At 43.2% G+C, this 18191-nt stretch overlaps 1 protein-coding gene across 1 annotated transcript in view; it reads left to right on the top strand.

The window, feature by feature from the left end:
• Positions 1-3423: 3423 nt before the first annotated feature.
• The window catches only part of LRRC40 (leucine rich repeat containing 40), a 30404-nt gene continuing 15636 nt past the window's right edge, over positions 3424-18191 (top strand). Inside the window, exons 1-9 of the mRNA XM_006273266.3 lie at positions 3424-4224; positions 5021-5202; positions 8466-8539; positions 10179-10308; positions 11300-11423; positions 12937-13079; positions 14187-14359; positions 14655-14745; positions 18054-18099. Of these exons, the coding sequence (XP_006273328.2) occupies positions 3594-4224; positions 5021-5202; positions 8466-8539; positions 10179-10308; positions 11300-11423; positions 12937-13079; positions 14187-14359; positions 14655-14745; positions 18054-18099 (1594 nt within the window). The 5' untranslated portion in view covers positions 3424-3593. The remainder of the gene's footprint in view (positions 4225-5020; positions 5203-8465; positions 8540-10178; positions 10309-11299; positions 11424-12936; positions 13080-14186; positions 14360-14654; positions 14746-18053; positions 18100-18191) is intronic.

The raw sequence follows: 18191 nt of genomic DNA, 5'->3' as shown, positions 1-18191 counted from the left end.
AAAGACAACAAGCGAACACAGGCCTTCCGTCTCCCGTGGAAGTAGGGTTCGGCCCCTGGCCCAGGGCCAGAGATTTGTTAGCGTGTTGTTTAAATAACTACAAGTAAAACCTTTATTAACAAGGATCTGAAGCTCCTTGCAGATGTCTAGTGCTCTCCCTAAGCGTGTAGTTCAGTCAGGCCTCTGAAAAGTCAGAAATTATGTTAAATAACTGAAATAGCCAAAAATAAAAACCTTTGTTAACAAGGACTTAAGGCTCTGGAGCCCTTCCCAAGCGTGTAGTTCAGAGCCAGGCCTCTGAAAAGTTGAAAATTATGTTCAAGTACCAGCAAGGGGCAGGGATTGATTTCTTACAGTGATAATAGCTTTCATTGGACCAACCGTGTGGTTGGGATGAAGTTAGACAAGCTTTCTAATGCAAGACTTGCCTCATAATTTCTGGACCATCACAGCTATAACATCACTCTTGCACTGCCACTAAAGTACAAGTCAGTACAGTTTTCATTCTGTCCCCTGGAGTTAGGGGTATCTGTACGCATTTCACCTTATTTAGGTGACTGATAGAGGAATTAGTTGGAGCAGCTTGTCCAGGTGTCAGCTGTGAGGTGAGACGGTGGGGTTGGGTGTGTGCTCGAGAGAAGAGTGTCAGGATGATCCAGGATGTCTCCGTTTGCTGTGGGTTGTGTTAGCAGCAGTGTTCACAGGCCTTAAACCCCAGAGGGTTGTTGACAGTGAGGTGGATCTGAGAATGGCATACATATTTAAGTGAAAGCATATGTTAGCTGGGAAGTTACCTATACATGTGAAAGCGGTGTAAAGCTGAGCAGGAATCATACCCTTTCTCTGGAGTGGGGTCAGGGAGTTTGTTTTGTGAGCTATTGGAAATAACTTTATTCCGTAGGTTAAATACAAAGTTTTGCATTAGCAAAGAAAAGGCATTGGGCTGTTCTTAAAAGTAGTCACATCACATATCTTATTTTCTGAGTGATTTGCATTATCAGAAGAGAAGCCTGTAATAGGCATTTGGCAGCAGTGGTCAGAAAGAGGTTGCTCTGCAGGGTATGTTAAATCTGCCTGGTCTTCAGAAGTGTGTGTGTGATTGAACTTGGTGTTCTGGAAGAGTATGAATCATCACCTGGCAATTTTAATTCTGTATTATCCTTTTTTGTCAGTGAACCTCTTTTGTTAAAAAAGCTAAGAGAACTTTCTTTAGGAGTTAGTGGCCATTTGAACAACTGTAGTTATTGTGGGTTTGCAGTTGATGTGCTGTTGCGGCTAGCAAAAGATAAAGGCTGGTAGGTGATTTCTAAGGGGCCTTCTGGTTTCCAGTGACCTTTATTACAGTGAAATGGTGATAATGGCTGTGTTTTGAAACACTGGGAAAGTAGAGTTGCTGACAGAGCACAGAGGAAATTCCTGGACTTGTTCTATATCCAAATCTTGGCTTTATGTCCCCTTGTCAGTTATACTAACACAGTGTGTGAGAAGCCTGGTGCATTTCCAGTTTATCCTGCCTATCTGATAAGCCATTGATTGGCATTTTAGCAGCTGTTAGCTTCTTGATATCTGGCGCAAGTGTAATTTATTTTGTTTTAAGAAATACCATTTGGATCACCTGCTATAATGGGATTACAATTCCCCAAATGTATAAAGTGGATTACAGCAACATGACTGTAGTTTGTTCCCCAATGCCTTTGTGAACTTACAGTCCGTAGTTGTAGAAGTTCATTGACAAAAGTGCATCTTCTTTGAGTACCTCAGATCACATTAAGGTTTCTGCACATACACATGGTAGCCTGTAGTGCATAAATGCTTAATAAGACCTAATCTGAAGTGCATAATTATTTAATAATTGTTTTCAATATTGTCCAAAGGGACAATGGAGTGCCATGCATTAACTAAATTCAACTAAAATTAATTGGAACTGTCATAGCCATAGTTTGAACTCCATTCATGAACAAAAGAGGTTGATAAAATCTGTTATGTTTACAATGAGAGTTTGGGAGTTTTTGGAACCCCTTGCTTAAATAATCCCAAATTTAGATCAATGAACTCTTCTCCACATCAACAGGAGACACAGGAAATTGAACGTAATTAAGCATTAACCAAGTAAGCATTCAAATTTTGGAGCATCTTGAACTAGAAAGGCAAGGTTCTTTGAGTAGATGTGAAATCTTTTATTAGACCAACTGAGGAGAAGGAAAAAATTCTTGGCAAGCTTTTGGACACAGTCACCCTTCTTCAGGCATGGGGAGTCTCTGCTTATGCTTTGGGCTCCAGTGCTAAGGTAACTGGAATGCAACTTTACTGCTGCTGCAATATCTGTGTAAGTTTCACAGCAATGCATTACCATTATTTGACCAGGTCAACTGCTACATAATTATTTTAATTATATAGATATTGCTGGTGGTGGGATATTTTTAGAAATGTACTGTTATTGTGGTTACAATTCAAGGTGATCTGGGAAAAAAATCTATTATCTAGTAGTCCATAATACCATGTAGCTTCTTGCACATCGAGAAAACTTTTGATACTCAGCTAAGTGAGACTCATTCAGGAGGAAATCCTGCCCAGAGAATTACAATATTGCAAGGAATGTCTTAAAATCTCTGTCACTGCTATCTCAGAGTAGGGCAGAAGTATGGAGTCTAGCCCATTTTAAATTGTTCAGGTGCTAATTTAAGCAGCTACACCTGGATCTAATTCTTTTCAGTTTGCATTGCCCCATTTAAATCAGGGGGACAACCCTAAATTACATACTGGGCATCTGCTTTCATGCTGAGGTCTTATGCTGTAGGCAAAGCAATCTCTGTCTCCGGGTACTGTGACAAGGAGTGCTCCTTGCTGGGGAGAACAAGCCTTTAGGCACAGTACTCCTCTGCTATTGTGGAATAGCTTTTAAGCCATTGTAGCTGAATCTGGTTCCAGAAGGTCCACCTGAGCAGCAACACCACAGTCCCTGCTCAGGTAAACTTCCAGTTGAAGACAGACTGCATTGGTATGGAGCATGGGGGGCTTTTGTCTTCCTCTGTAGTAGAGCACATGGCCCTCTACCTGGGATATTTCAAGCATATATTAATGCATTGGCAACATGTAGGGGGTGCATATGCACCCCCTAAGATCAGCCATGTACCCCCTGGAAATGCCAGCTGTGAACTGGAAGTGCACTTCTGGTTTTGACGCTGGCTCGTTGATTGGCTGCCAGGGTACCCCCTCCCCCCAGTTGCCAATCGGCTGCTGCTGGGAGAGCCCCCCCCCCCCCCGCACGATCTGGGGCACCAGTCGCCCATGTATTAACAACCTTTTACAGAAGCAGGACACGAGCTGCCACGGTCCCTCTGGTCTACTTGTGGTGGGCTGGGGTGACACGTCTTGTGCTGTCAGGGTTGACTGCAGTTTTACTAAGAGGTTAGCTTGTGGATTTGCCTGAAACGGGTTGGATGGGCACGAGGTGGTCCAGGCAGAGTGGGGGGGAGCTCAACTAGATGACCTCTGGAGCAGCGTTTCTCAACCTGTGGGTTGTGACCCAAAACAATATATGTGAAGGGATCACAAACAAACTTTAAAAATGGATTATCCTTTACAGGAGAAAAATGTGGGAACCTGAGGCTTTTCCCTTGAAGGCTGGCAGGGTCCCTGCCTGTGAGGGGCTGCTGGGGGACCCCCTATGCCCCACACCCATCCCCTGCCCCACGCACTGGAGTGGGGGACGGGCAGGGCCAGGGGGCTGTTTTCTACTTAAACTATTCAGGGGGTCAGGGCTGGGCCTTGCTGTTTACCAGCGAGCGGCGCACAGGACCAGGCGGGCGGGAAGCGCTGGTTTAGCGGGTAGACAGTTCCGCGCTGCCCGCGAGCGCCGACCGGCAGGCCGGGTCCCCGGGCGCGGCGCGGGGCTGCAGTCAGGGGCACGTGGCCGGCCGCAGCCCAGGCAGGGGGAGCACGAGCTTTGCCGGACTCTTCAGCCGACGGGCAGGGAAAAGCAGTGGGCCCAAGCGGGGTCACGAAAGCCCCCGGCCCGGCTCGACCCCGCCCAGGTGCCGGCGCGGGGAGGGCCGGGAAGCAGAGCGAGCCGCCTCGCCGCCGGGCCGGGAGACGGAGCCATGTCCGCGGCGCGCCGGGGCCGAGCGGGCGCGGGGGAGCCGGGGCCCGCGGTGCCGCAGGGGCTGCTCCGCGCCGCCCGCAAGAGCGGCGTTTTGAACCTGTCGGGCCGGGACCTGAGCGAGGGTGAGAGATGGCGGCTGCGCGGTCTCCCCTTCCTTCCCCGACCCCTCCCGCCGCTTCAGCCGCTCTCCCCTTGCCGGCCCCGGCACCACGAGACACCGGGCAGCCTGAAGAGGCCGGGAATTGCCAGCCCCCGGTGGAGGAGTGACAGCACACTGCCGCCAGCGGCCCCCCCCCCCGCTTAACCAGCTTGGGAGCTGGTATCCTTCCCGCTGCTAGCAGCGCTGATCACAAAGAAAAAGGGGGATGGGGGGGATACTAGTGATTATTCTCTGCTCTCCCCCCCCACACACACTATTGAGAGTTGGAAGAGACCTCAGGAGGTCACATCTAGTCCAACCCCCCTGCTCCTAACTAGATTTTCCCAGCCGAGGGTTTGTCTAGCTGGGTCTTAAACCTCCAAGGTTGGAGATCCCACCACATCTCTGGGTAGCGTGTTTCTGTACTTTACTCCCTTCCTAGTGAGAGAGTTTTTCCTAATATCCAACCTAAACCTCCCTTGCTGCAACTTGAGGCCATTGCTCCTTGTTCTGTCATCTGCCACCATGGAGAACAGACCAGCTCCAGCCTCTTCGTAACCCCCCTAGAAGCTGCTCTAAAATCCCCTCTGTCTTCTCTTCTGCAGACTAAATAACCCCCGTTCCAGCAGCCTCTCCTCAGAAGTTTTAATTGAAACTACCCAGGCAGCTCTATAAAGAATGGAGTCATTCATAGCTACATTACTGGTAGGAAAAAAACAGCGAAAGCTCAGACATAAATATGCAAGGCAGTTATTTCTTTTTTATATTTTGGTGTGCAGTGCCTCAGCATGTGTGGCGAATAAATTTGGACACTCCAGAGGAAGCCCATCAGAACCTCTCTTTCAGTGCTGCTGATCGCTGGTGGGAGCAAACAGATCTGACCAAACTTATCTTAGCCTCAAACAAACTGCAGTGTCTTTCAGAGGATGTCAGACTTCTTCCTGCTCTCACTGTGCTGGATGTAAGTACTGCGATCCCGTTAAAGAACATCAGTTGCTGTCAGATTGTAGTCGCGTTCTGGAAGGCTGGGAGAAGGGAGACAATCTATTCTTTCTCACCGTCCCCTCCTGGTTCTGTTCTGGCTGATGGAATAGAACGGGGAGGAGATGATGTGGTATCATTGTCTTCTTAGGGGAATGTAGGAATTGCCTTAACAGATCAAAACTTCATTAGAAAACATTAAAAATGACAGTTTTCCCATGGCTTTGGAAGACAGTATAGGACCCCATGCATAGTTGGTATATGATGATGTGATGTAGGCCATGCAGTTGGTTATGCAGCCTACACTAGCCCACAGTAAAGTGGGTAGGAAGTTTCAGTGTGACGCTAGAAAAGAGAGAGATCAGAGCCCACCCACTGACCCAGAGTTGTCAGGTTAGAGACATTCTCAGACAGTGATTATTAGAATGGGGTGTACAATTGCTGGGTGGGGAAGGTATATCTCACCCAGCATCTTGATGGTGGACAGTACCATATGCTTCTTAGGTATTTCCAGAAAACTCTTTAATGGACAGTTATGAAATTCCTTGTTTCCTGTGGACAAGTTATAGTTTACCTAATCAGAAATTTGCCCAAATGGTATTTATGTCCAAAACAAAAATACTGGGAAATCCTTATTGAAGCCTTACCCTCTTTCCTCTCCATGCTTCTCCAGAGATCTGAACGTTTCTAGCCACCATATCCCTTTTTTGAGTGTTGGGTTATTGGAAATTGCAAGAGGACTGCAGTAGTACTATAATATCCAGAGCTTATGCTTTGGGCTCCAGTGATAAGGTAACTGGAATGCTGCAAGGACAGTGTGTCTAGCATGCTGGTGAAAAAGTGCCCTTTAGGGCTCGTCCAAATGAGCGTGCATGTGCGGTTTGCAGCGCTGCAGACCTGTCTGCAGCGCTGCAAACTGCATGTGCCACACAAGCATTTTCCATGCTGCAAATTAGCAGCATGGTGGGTTCTTTTGACACTGGGAGATCCAGGCTCCGTATGGCCGGATTGCTGCTGCTGGAGCCATGGGGGGCCCACAGGTAAGGCTGCTGGGGCCAGCCCATGTGCTGGCCCCAGCCTCCCCTACCCAACCCTGGGGCAACTTGCTGCGCACCAGAGCGTGTGTATACAGGCATTTTCCAGGCATAAGTAGCAGCACACCTATTTGCCACTGCTGTTTGTCCCTGGCGAAATGTATGTCTGTCCTTGTCTGAACACGCCCTTAAATGTTTTATGAGCTGAAGTCCTACAGTGCTGGTACTGGTTTACTTGGGGAAGGGAGCTGCTCCTCTTCCCTGAAAAGAAGGTTGCCATGGCAAAGGCCTTTTTGTGGATGGTAGGTGGGAAATAAGAGACAACATTTGGTTGGGGATCCTTGAAGAGTGAAAAGCTGTAATTAAGGAATACATATACTCAGATCTTGGAAACTTAAGAGACATAACTAGAGGCAGATACAGAAGAGCAGAAGTGTGTACACGCAGATGCAGGGTTGAGTCTCAGATCAGGGTTCACTCTAAGTCAGGGGTGGGCAAAATGCAGCCTGTGGGCTGGATGTGTCTCTCTAGGCCGTTCTATCCAGCCTGTGGGGCCCCTAAAAAATTAAGAGAAGTAATATTTATCTGCCCTGGGCTGCCTGTCATTTGGCCCTCGATGGCTTGCCAAAACTCAGTTAAGTGGCCCTCTCCCAAAATAATTGCCCACCCCTGCTCTAAGTGGTCTGGGTAAGAAATGGCTCAGTCATGCAGCAGAGAACTCCCCTTTTTCCTTTTGTTACCAATTTGATTCTTTCCCATCTATTTTTAATTGAGTGCTTACATTCCTGTGCTCTCACTGGATTTGGCTGGAACTGGTTTAGAAGAAAACTTTTATCTCTCGATTCCTGAAAAGTTTGAGAGCTAGATCTGGTTGCCAGTTTTCTTTCTGTTAGGGTCAGCAAGAAGTTTTTGTATGAAGTATTACCAAAAGGGTATCATTACCTTAAGTATCTAAAAAAAAGCTTTAAAGGAAATATGAAGTTATTGTTAGAAATAGGTTTGTGTTGTGTTTTTTTTACGTGGCCATTCCAATTGTTACAAAGTCTATTTTATTATGAACTGTTTTTCCAACCCAAAGAACTAAAAAAAAATGTAAATCCTATCCATTAAACACTCTCAAATGTTTTTCCTTCAGAAGTTCAAAGGTAAATGGGATAAAAAATAAAATACAAGATACAGAAGAAGGTTTGTATAAAGACTCTAGGTAAAATAAACTAAACATAAAAATGCATTAAATCAGTATGTATTATATTAATTTTTCTGAAATTAGGCAATGGTACTTAAAATAAAAATGAAGATAAGGGAACACATTTAAGAGTAATTGTACATTTGAAGAAGATAAGGGAGTACATTTAAGAATAATTGTTTTGGATGTGTTAAAGTATTTGATTTTTCTTAAAATTAAGATTAAGACCACAGAGTTAAGGGCCTGATCCTACTTCATCTAACGTGCCAGTTACACCTCCAAATGTAGCCATGTAAATAGCATTTCTGACACTTCTGCAGATTTTCAGTCCTATTTCTAGCTTCACAGTTATGCCTGTCCTTCTAGACCAGTGAGTCCCCTCCATTCCAGAGCAGTGTTTACCTCACTGACTCTCACTCCCAGTGGCTTGCTTTCCCCCTGACCCTACATATACAGTATTCAGTTCTTGGTTATACAGTGGGCTAGCTTCAAAAGAAACATGCTCTGGGTCATACCTAGCCCATGGCTTGGTGGTTAAGTGAAAGATGTAGTTCAAATTTTCTTTTTGTGAGAGGGGGCTAGGACCTGGGCATCTCACTTCGTGAATAAGTGCCATAACCATTACACTGTTGGGCTCACAAATGTGAGGCTCTTCTTCTTGGCTAGTCACAGTTTTTCTCCAACTACATTTTCGAGGACTTGCACATTTACTTGCTTACCTGTGACTCCTATCCTTAACAGGCAGGAAGCTGTTTTTTTGTCTCTCTCTTCTTCCCACTTGTACCTCTTTGATCAGCTTTTATATCTGCTACTCACTGCTTTTATTATCAACTGAGTAAAGCTTTAAGAGTGGTAATTCTGCAGTGTTCTTGTTGGTAGTGAAACTGACCCTGGCAAGAGGCTCTGCAGGTCTGAGCTGAAAATTATATTTATATGGATGTAGTATAACTTGTTTCTTGTGTAGGAAAAAACCATACAAGGTACTGACAAGCAATTATATTTTTAAATAATTTATTTTTCTAGATACATGATAATCAGCTGACAGCTCTTCCTTCTGCTATAGGAATTTTGGAAAATCTGCAGAAACTGGATGTTAGGTAAACACATTTTTACTAAATATGAATATGTTAAATAGTCCATTATGTTTGTGGAGTGAGTCAAGGAAAAATTCTTTGAAGATTGTATGCAGGAAATGTTTAAACCAGGATTGTTCTGTGTAATTTGCTGCTCTTTTAACTTGATATTTTTAAGGTAAACCTTATAAATTGAAAACTCCCATTTTGATTTTTGATAGTGTGAAGAGCACAGTGCAGGAAAACTCCTTGGGTCATGTGGAGGAACATTACAGAGCAACAAGGGGCTTCCTGCAAGGCTCTTTGCACGTCTGAAACTTTGGAACTTGTACTATTGTAATCATATAATATTTGTATTAATTAGTCTCCCGCATCTTGCTCTTCCTGCTAATTTGCATTACTTCCATTCCAATGACATGGCTCATTACTTTCATAGGTTTATTTCAGCCCAAACCCTCTGGATCTCTCAGGTTTGTTTTCATTACAGTTTTCTGATTGATACATTTCTAAAGCTAGTGACCTCCTTTAGTAGGTGATGGATGTACCCTGCTGACTTCTGATGGAATAAGACTGATTAGAGAGATGGTGTTACAAGCATACTTAGTTAGGTTTACTAAAATAGATTTGCAAAATTATGAGAGCTCAGACTCTGCTCAGAGGCCCTTTTATGATAGACTGGCTGTGAAAAACCTAATTACACCCCATTTGCAAATTGGGGAAAGAGGATTTTTTTTTTGAATGTGGTATGTTAAACTGGTAGGCTGAATTTAGGAGACAGCATTAAAGACAAATTGATGATGATTTTTGAATGAAGACCAATAGGATTTGTTTCTAACTACACACGGTGAGCAGGAAATTGCTGCTCAAAGCTTATTTGTGTATTTAAATATAGTGGCCAATTTTAAAATTTCCATTTGATTTCCTAGTGATTGTGCTGTACATTATGTATGTTGAAGACTCAGTTAAAGCACTAAGGGTGGTCTTTTGCAAGAATGCAAAGACAGGTGCTTATCTTCCTTAAACTTCCATTAAAAGTCAGTAAGACTAGAGTATCCATTCATTGTTTAAAAAATTCAATCATGTTAGCTACGGGAATGTTTTTATAAACCAACTTGAAACAATGAAAGCATCAGTATTTTGGTTTTGATAAGACCAGGAGGGGACTTCTCTTAGTGTTATGGTAGTTTTTAGATTTTCACCTATTCTTCAAGGGAACCTCTGTACTCACTTTCTTCAAGCTAGCAGTTTCAGTTTAAGGAATTAAAAGTGATTTTTATCAGAAGTAATGTTTTGAAAATATTTTTTTTTAGTTTATTCATGTTGAGAAATTTGTATTCTTGTGCTTACCAGAACTATCAAATTTGTGGACTGAAAAAATTAAAATACAGCTTCCTTTAAAAAAAAAAATACCCTGTAAAATAAGAGTGTCTGATTTTCAGCCATTTTGTATCTAACTACAGACACTGGTTTAAAGTATTATTGCATATAAGTAAATGTACAGAAAGAGGAGACTGAAGCTTAGATGTTAAAGAGCCACTTAATTTTAGTGTCCAAAGTACTTTCACCTGAAATTTGTCTTGTACATTGCTATGTAATAAAATATTTTTTAAAAGTTGGCTTTTTAGAATAGCTTTTTACTAATATATTATTTTCTTATTACTAGCCATAACAAGCTGAAAAATATACCAGAGGAATTGACACAGTTGAGGCACTTGAAGAGCCTTCTTGTACAACACAATGAGTTAAGTCATTTACCTGATGGATTTGGACAGCTTGTCAGTTTGGAAGAGCTAGTAAGTTGTAGCTGTTTTCTAGGGGTTTTTCCTTGGAACCACGTAGAGGTTTAGCTGTTATCTCTACTTTTCTGTTGGCTTGTCTTTGATGATAGAACTGCCACCTAGACCAATTTTGTAGCTCTTTAAAAAATTATTGGTGTATTTCTAAACTGTTGGATTCAGTGTGTCTGTTTGGAAACTGAGTTTTGTTTTTAGTTTGGCAAATTCCGAAAGTCTGTAGAAAGTCAAAGGGACTAATGCTCTTCTTAACTGATTTATGCTGTAAAGCTCTTCTGGCAGAAGTTTGCCTTCATCCACACACACAGTCAGGTGCAGGGCCCCTTGTTTCTTCTGGCAGTGTTATGCCAGCTCTCTCTCTCTTGACATAAACCCTCTGCAGCTCTGTGACTGCTTGCAGTATATGTCAAATGAGGCCCTGAGACATGCCTGTGCCCAGGGATGCCTTATCTGTCATCTAGCAGCAATTTCACCCTGCCTTATGCTGGCTGCTCTGGACACCAGTTTGATTTCTACTGATCAACTGCTGAAGGGACCCTGTAGAAAGCTGGCTGCTTGCAGACATGAATTGACTCTGGCAGAAAAGGAGGTTCCTCAGGCTGCAGAGGAGCTTTGAGTGTGGACAAGGTTTTCATGCAGAACTGGAATACGGATGACAAAACTTGGTAGTATAGAGTAGTCCTCATTCAGTAAAATGAGGGGAGTGTCCCTCTGCTTATTGGCAACCATTGCTGATGAGTAGGGAATGGTACTGATGAAGTCTAAAGGGGAACCAGGCTGCAGGAACACAAGCTAGAAAAGAGAAAAAGGAAATCTTTTGTAAAGATTGAGTCATTCGAGAACAACACTAAGGGGGACAAACATGTTACCTAAATAAATATGAGATTCTCTGTCAGTAGTTACACACTTGGGCTGTTTTTAAGCTTCATTCAGAATGGCTTGTCTACAATTCCTTACTCCCTCTTGCTTTTGTTTTTGTTTTCCTTCCCAGAATCTTTCCAACAACCATCTTGCAACTATTCCAACCAGTTTTGCTTCCCTAACTAACTTGATACGACTCAACGTGGCCCAGAATCAGCTAAGGAGTCTGCCAGCAGAAATCTGCTCAATGAAAAGTAATCCTGTTTCCCAGAGCATTTTAGAATATCACAAATGTGGAGCTGCAGTCTTATATCTTGAAAGAAGTTGTTTATTTTTATTGTAGCTGAATAAATCATATATTTTACCAAGTATATGGTTTGAAAGCATTTAATATTCAGTATGGTGGGCTGATGAATCAGGTTGTAGCCCACAGACACATAGGCTGCCTCCCAGACAAGTGCAGATGTGGGGTATGTGGTGCTGCAGACCTGTCTGGCACCACACACCAAACATGCAGTCATTCTTCATGCTGCTACTTTGCAGTGTGGGGGGTTTTTTGACCTCAGGAGATCCAAAAAAAATAGGGCAGTACATGTGCCAATAAACACCATGCCAAAAAAAAGGAGAGCAGTGCATGGGGCAGCACACACTACCCAGAACCAGAGCCTGTATAGTTAGAGCCATGCTTTGGCTGCTGGCCAAGCTCCCAGCTGCAGGAGCACCGCACTTCAAGTCCTGGAGGCCCCCAGACCTCCAGGTAAGGCTGCTGGGGCCAGCACAGTTGCTGGCTCCAGCCTCTCCTACCCCACACTCAGTAATCTGCTGTGTACCAGTGGGCATGCGGCATGGGTGTCCCCCAGGAAACAAACATCTACGCTTGCATGGACACAGCCATAGATATCAAATTGAAAGTTCTGACAGCAGCAGTTCTTGATGGAAGGGGCAAGAAGAGAATCAGAATGACTTAACTTCATTCTGCGTAGAGTCTAATGGCTTTGACAAAACTTTGTAATAGATAACCTGCCAACTAACTAACTGTTTTCCTTACAGCACTTGCATAGGAAAGCAAGGGCAGAAGAGGAGACAGTGGAATTAGAGGGGGGAATAAGCAAGTTTTGAATCAACTTAAATTATCAGGCTTAATACTTGTTTAAGTAAATATGGACTCCAGTTACTGTACAGGTATAAGGCAGAGCAGAGTGGCACATTAGATACTAAATGATTCAGAGAAGTATAAACTTTAGAAAGTGACAGCCTACTTCATGAGATAAATCTACATCTAGCATCTGGCAAAGTAGGCTGTCACCTACAAAAACTTATGCATCCCTGAACCAGTTAGTCTCTAGCACGCTACTCTGTCCTGCCTTATCCCTGACTTCAGGCTAATATGGCTAACTCTCTCTCTTTTGAGGCATTAAGAGGAGCAGATGACAGTAGATTGTCAGGACAAAATAATAAAAAATGTCTGTGTAGACTAGCCATGGTCTGTAATAGAGGACCAGAGAGCCTCTATATCCTAGCTCTAAAACAAGATTTGTACATGACTACTTAATACTGAACTCCGTAAAAAGGTAAAGGCTATTTCTGAATAGTCAGATACCTAGCTTTTGTAAAATCTGAAGGTGCTTGGAATAGTTTCTTCTGAAATTCTGACAGCTGGTTTTATAACAGTATTTTAGGAAAGCATGTTTTTTTGGTCATCTTTTATAGTAAAGGTAACTTTTTAGGATTTTTATATATTTTTCATTCCTGAATTCACTCTTACAGGCTTAAAACAACTGGATTGCACTAAAAACTTCTTAGAGACTATACCTCCTGAATTGGCCAGCATGGCATCTTTAGAACAGCTTTACTTAAGAAAAAATAAATTGCATTTCTTACCAGAATTCCCATCATGCAGATTACTAAAGGTAAGAGCTGTAATGGTTATTGTAACTTAATTGTGTTTCAGTAAATTATTAATATACTGAAGAATGATATGACAAACATGAAGTAAGTGTAAGACTATGCACAGACTTTTTAGTTTTTACAGTCCAAACTTGGTAACACTAAAACTAGGATAACAGATATACCGTAGCTGTTTTCAAATTTGGGAATAAAATAATTTAGATCACTTACAATGGAGCTGTAACAATATCAAGTATTTGTATGTTGTTACATGGGTCTCTAGAAATACTTTGTTGGTTAGAGATGGTATATATTAGATTGATCATTTTGCCTTTTACAAAATCATGGAAAAACAGGGCTGGAAGGAATCTCATGAGGTAATTTAGTGCAGTCCCTTGCTCAAGGCAGGATCATCCATGTTTAAATCACTCCAGTAAAGTATTTATTTAATATCCAAGGATAATGATTCCACAATTTCTAAGTAACCTTTAAGTTAAGCACTATTCCAGTACTTAACTACCCTTTTTTATAGCTAACCATTTTTTTTTTTTTGTGATTTAATTGCAGTATAAATAAGGCTGTTGTTGTTCTTGTCCTCTGCAGCCAAAGAGAAAATAGTCTATTACCATTCTCTCTGAGAGTTTAAATCATGGGTTAGCAACTTATGGCCTGTGGGCTGAATCTGGCCCCCGGAGCCATTTGATCCAGTGTATAGACATGGGACTTCAGTGGCATTCTGTAGCAGGAGGCTTTGGCAGCAGTTGCTTTCTGGGAACAGATGCTGGCTGAAGCTGATCCTAGCACTTCCCCAGCTCTGATCCAAGCTGTGTCAATCTGGCTTGCAGCCTTAAAAGATGACTGACCACTGCTCAATTAATGCATTATATCAGTTATAATGTATTGCAGCATAGGCATACCCTAACCAGCTTTAAACAAACCAGCTCAGGAACTGGAAGCAGTCTAGCTGCAGGAATTTGGCCTGCATGAATAGTTAAATAAACTAATCTTGCTGGCATAGGTTACTTGGAGGTTTGCCATACTTTTTTTTCCAGGTAGCATCACAACTGTGAAATGAATATGTTTTATTTTGCTGGAATAATATTTTTGTGAATTATCTTTTATTTCTTTAGGAGTTACATGTTGGAGAAAATCAGATTGAAGTGTTAAACACAGAGCACCTTAAGCATTTGAATTCTCTCTGTGTGTTGGAGCTTAGAGATAACAAGCTTAAATCGCTTCCTGATGAAATTACTTTGCTTCAAAAGTTGGAGCGACTTGACCTAGCTAACAATGATATTAGTAGGTAAGATTAAAGCCATGTAAATCTATACTGAAACACAGATAGAGATTCTAGTCTTGGTTTGAACAGTAATTCACTGTTTCATTTTCTCTGTGCATCAGTTTTCTTTTGTTATTGTTGTTTGCTTGCTTGCTTTTAAGAAAGGACTTTGTGCAAGAGTTTTTGTGGTCCTGATTTTAATTGCTACTACTTTTAACAATGTGACTTCCTTGTGCTTGATTCAGAATACTAGATGAAGTGATGGACTATTGCTAATCATTTAATGCTTTTGTTGAAGTTACTTTGTCTCTATCTGCAGATTGCCTTATGCACTGGGGAACCTTCCTCACTTGAAATTCCTCGCACTAGAGGGAAATCCTTTGAGAGCTATTCGAAGAGACATTTTACAGGCAAGTACACTTAAAAACAGATGCAGCTTGATATATTTATATTATAAACACAACCTTCCCACGTTAAAAGATGCTATTACTTTTTCAAAGTCAAATACTCCAAAGTTAGAAAATTCCAGAGTTAAAGAAGCCTATACAACCTCAGTTTAGCCCCTTTTTGTGCCTCATGATGCAGTCTTTAAGTACATGACCACTGAATATGTTTCACCTGATTCAATATAGAAGATGAAACTGCTCTGAAGTGTGTGTAGTACAGGAGGCTGTTGTCTGTAAGACCTCTGTTTCATTTGTTGCAGGAATTGTAATGCATTTAGTGTATGAGGAAGGAGGTTAAGGAGATTGAATTGGTCCTTGTGAACTGTAGTACTTCTGCTTCCAGAGCGTCTTTGGGATGCTAGTAACTTAAACTTTTTATAGGTGGTCACAGCTTGAGTTTCCAATTTCTGCATACACAGCTAGAACCTGGTGTCCTGTTGGCAGAAATACAATTCCCAGGGAGATGTCCTTTGAATGTGGTAAATGGCATATAATGCTAATTTCCCTACAAATTAGAACTGAAATCTTCCAAATTGGGCACCTGCATTAGGGGAAATATTTCACTTTAATCTTACTGTGCTTTAGCTTTCCATTTATTTAATGGCAGTAATATTTCTCCATCTCTCATTGGTGTTGTTAAGTTAATATTTGTGAAGTACTCTGCTACTATATTGATAAGTGCCATTAAAAGCCTATGATGATAATTCTTCAGAGTGATGTTTAAACAGTATGTAGTTATGCATCAAAAATAAACAGAAAACAAGATACTGAGTAGTTCCTTATTAAATGAATGTTGTCCATTATCTCTGAGGAGTCCACCTGTTAAAAATAGAATGTGATCTTGGAATTAAAGACCAGATCCTAATACGTAGGTATAGAAAGGCCAAATTTAATTCTGGCATTCCCATATGTATGCCTAATTGCAGTTTTTATCATTCTTGTGTGTGCTGGAGCGTTGTTTTCTTCTTACTTTAATCAGGCCAAAGATGCAGAAATTCTGTCTTACAGCATCAGATTGACACCCATTTAGCAGAATCAAAACCTTCTGGTTATCACCTAGCTCTGGCACTTGAGCACTGCACTGGAGCAGTTGTCCTTTTCTGCGTTAGGGCTATGCTTTGAGAGCCAGCTTCACAGACTTAGAAAATTAGGGTTGGAAGGGACCTCAGGAGGTCATCTAGTCCAGCCACCTGCTCAAAGCAGGACTGGCCCCAAGTAGATCATTCCAGCCAGGGCTGCTATTTACTGACAGCAAGTGAAGGATGATTCAAGAGAATCTTAAGTTTCATTGCAGGCTCTAGAAGGAATATGGTCTCTGTTGGGCAAAAAAACCCTGCTTCTCACCCAGTCCCATTGGCCTTGCCCATCTAGTCCTAATCTCCTTCCTTTGCACCATGTCTGAGACCCAAACTTCTCTGCTACCTACTCTTGCTTTCCTATTTCTGCTCTATCTCACCATAATTTTGTCCCCAGTTCCCTTGTCCAGGATCTCAGTTCTGTGTCACTCCAGTCCAAGTCATCAGGCTGTGTTATACACTCCCCACCTCCTTTCCTTTTGCATGGCTCCCAGTCTCCTTATTCAGGTAGTCTCTGTTTACCATTACCTCCCAGTTCTCAGCCCAGTCTTCATCTTTCCTCAACTCCCAGTTGGTTTCAATCTTTCCACTCCCCTGCTGTCCCAGTCCATCTACACTCCTTGTTTAATCTACTCCTTCTTCCCCAGTCTTTCTCCTCTATCCCCATGCACGTCTGGCAGCCTTGACTCATTGCCAGGATGTCAGCATATGTGGTGGGGGGGAGGTTATTGAAGGCACAGGAGAGACAGACTTCCTTTTTCATTTCTGATGCCAGATTTGCAACAATCAAGAGAAACCATGGAAATGATGGGGGAATGTCAAGCTTTACCCCAGTGCCTGTTACCTGGAGGGAACATACAGCCATAAGAGTATGGGGATGAAGCATATGCAGTTCTGTTTGCCCTAAGAGTACTGAGAGAAGAAGTAAACAGTAGTTTTTCCAAATGATTGTAACTACCAAATTTGGGTGGATATTTGTGACATAAAGCTTGTGTCTGATATGAAGGTTGCCAGCTGTTAAATTTCTGTTCTGTGGGCAAAGACTTGTGGATGCTAGAGCAGTAGTTCCCAAAATGTGAGTCGCAACCAAGGTTCCACTAAGGTGCGCACATGTGCGGCCGCACACAACTAAAAGTGTGGCCGTGCACAGCCTTTTCAAGGCCGCGCGCGAGGAGAGGCTGGGGCAGGAGCCTGGCGTGGGCTCCACCGGCTCCGGAGAAGTGCTTCACGCCCCCGCATCAGGGCTGGGGAGTGGAGCACTTCCCCAGAGCCGGTGGAGCCTGCACCAGCCTTCCCCCCCCGCCTCTATCCCTGCCTTGCCTCACCTTGGGGAGGAGCCGCTGCCTGCCCCAGTGAAGCTCCGCCAGCTCCGGGACACTGCTCCACTCCCCCACATTACCTCGGGGAGCGAGGGAGGCACGTGACGTCAGGGCCAGGGAGCGGAGCAGTGTCCCGGAGCTGGCAGAGCCTCACTAGGGCAGGCAACAGTTCCTCCCTGAGGTGAAGGCAGGGATGGAGGCTGGGGCGGGCAGCTGGCGCAGGCTCTGCCAGCTTCAGGGAAGTGCTCCACTCCCCGGCCCTGATGCAGGGGAGTGGAGCACTTCCCTGGAGCTGGGGAGCCTACGCCAGGCTCTGGCTCCAGCCCCTGGCCCTTGGCTGCTGGCTTCTGGCTCCAGCCGCCAGCCCCTGGCCCCAGCATCCGGCCCCCAGCCTCCTTCGGTAAGTGTCCCACGCCGGACCAAGGTGGCGCGCTCACAGACTGCTGCTCCTTAGAGGGAATGTTGGTCGCAACATCAGCAGATGGGGTCTCAGGGGCGGTGGGCTGTGGGTTGAGAGTAGGGAGCCATGCTGAGGAAGTGGGGTCATTTTGAGGAAAAGTTTGAGAAGCACTATGCTAGAGACTTTAAAGAATAGGTTGCCTAACTATTTTTGTATGGGCAAGTATATTTTTCCCTGACCTTGTTCTCAAAATTTAGCTGAATTTTTTTTCTTAGACTCACCTGAAACAGTTAAAGTTTGGCAAAGTTATAAGCTACTGAAAATGGAGATTTTATTATGGGAAGTGTCAGACAACATTATAATAGTAATAGAACTTTACCAGCAATTTTGAAATTTTTCATTCTTTGTCTAAAGAAAACTACAAAAGTAATATTTAGCAAGTGCTTTTTTCCCTGACGTTTTCCCCTGTCTTTTTAGAAAGGCACCCAAGAACTTCTGAAGTATCTAAGAAGCAAAATCCAAGGTACACTGTTGCTCTTTAATATAAATTGAAAAATCCACCTTTTTAAAAGTTACAAGGCTTTAAAATTATTCCGAATGTAACCAAATCAGCTG

The sequence above is a fragment of the Alligator mississippiensis genome, chromosome 5, assembly GCF_030867095.1.
Source record: "Alligator mississippiensis isolate rAllMis1 chromosome 5, rAllMis1, whole genome shotgun sequence".
In the NCBI taxonomy this organism is placed as follows: Eukaryota; Metazoa; Chordata; order Crocodylia; family Alligatoridae; genus Alligator; species Alligator mississippiensis.
This window is presented reverse-complemented; position numbering and strand designations above follow the sequence as displayed.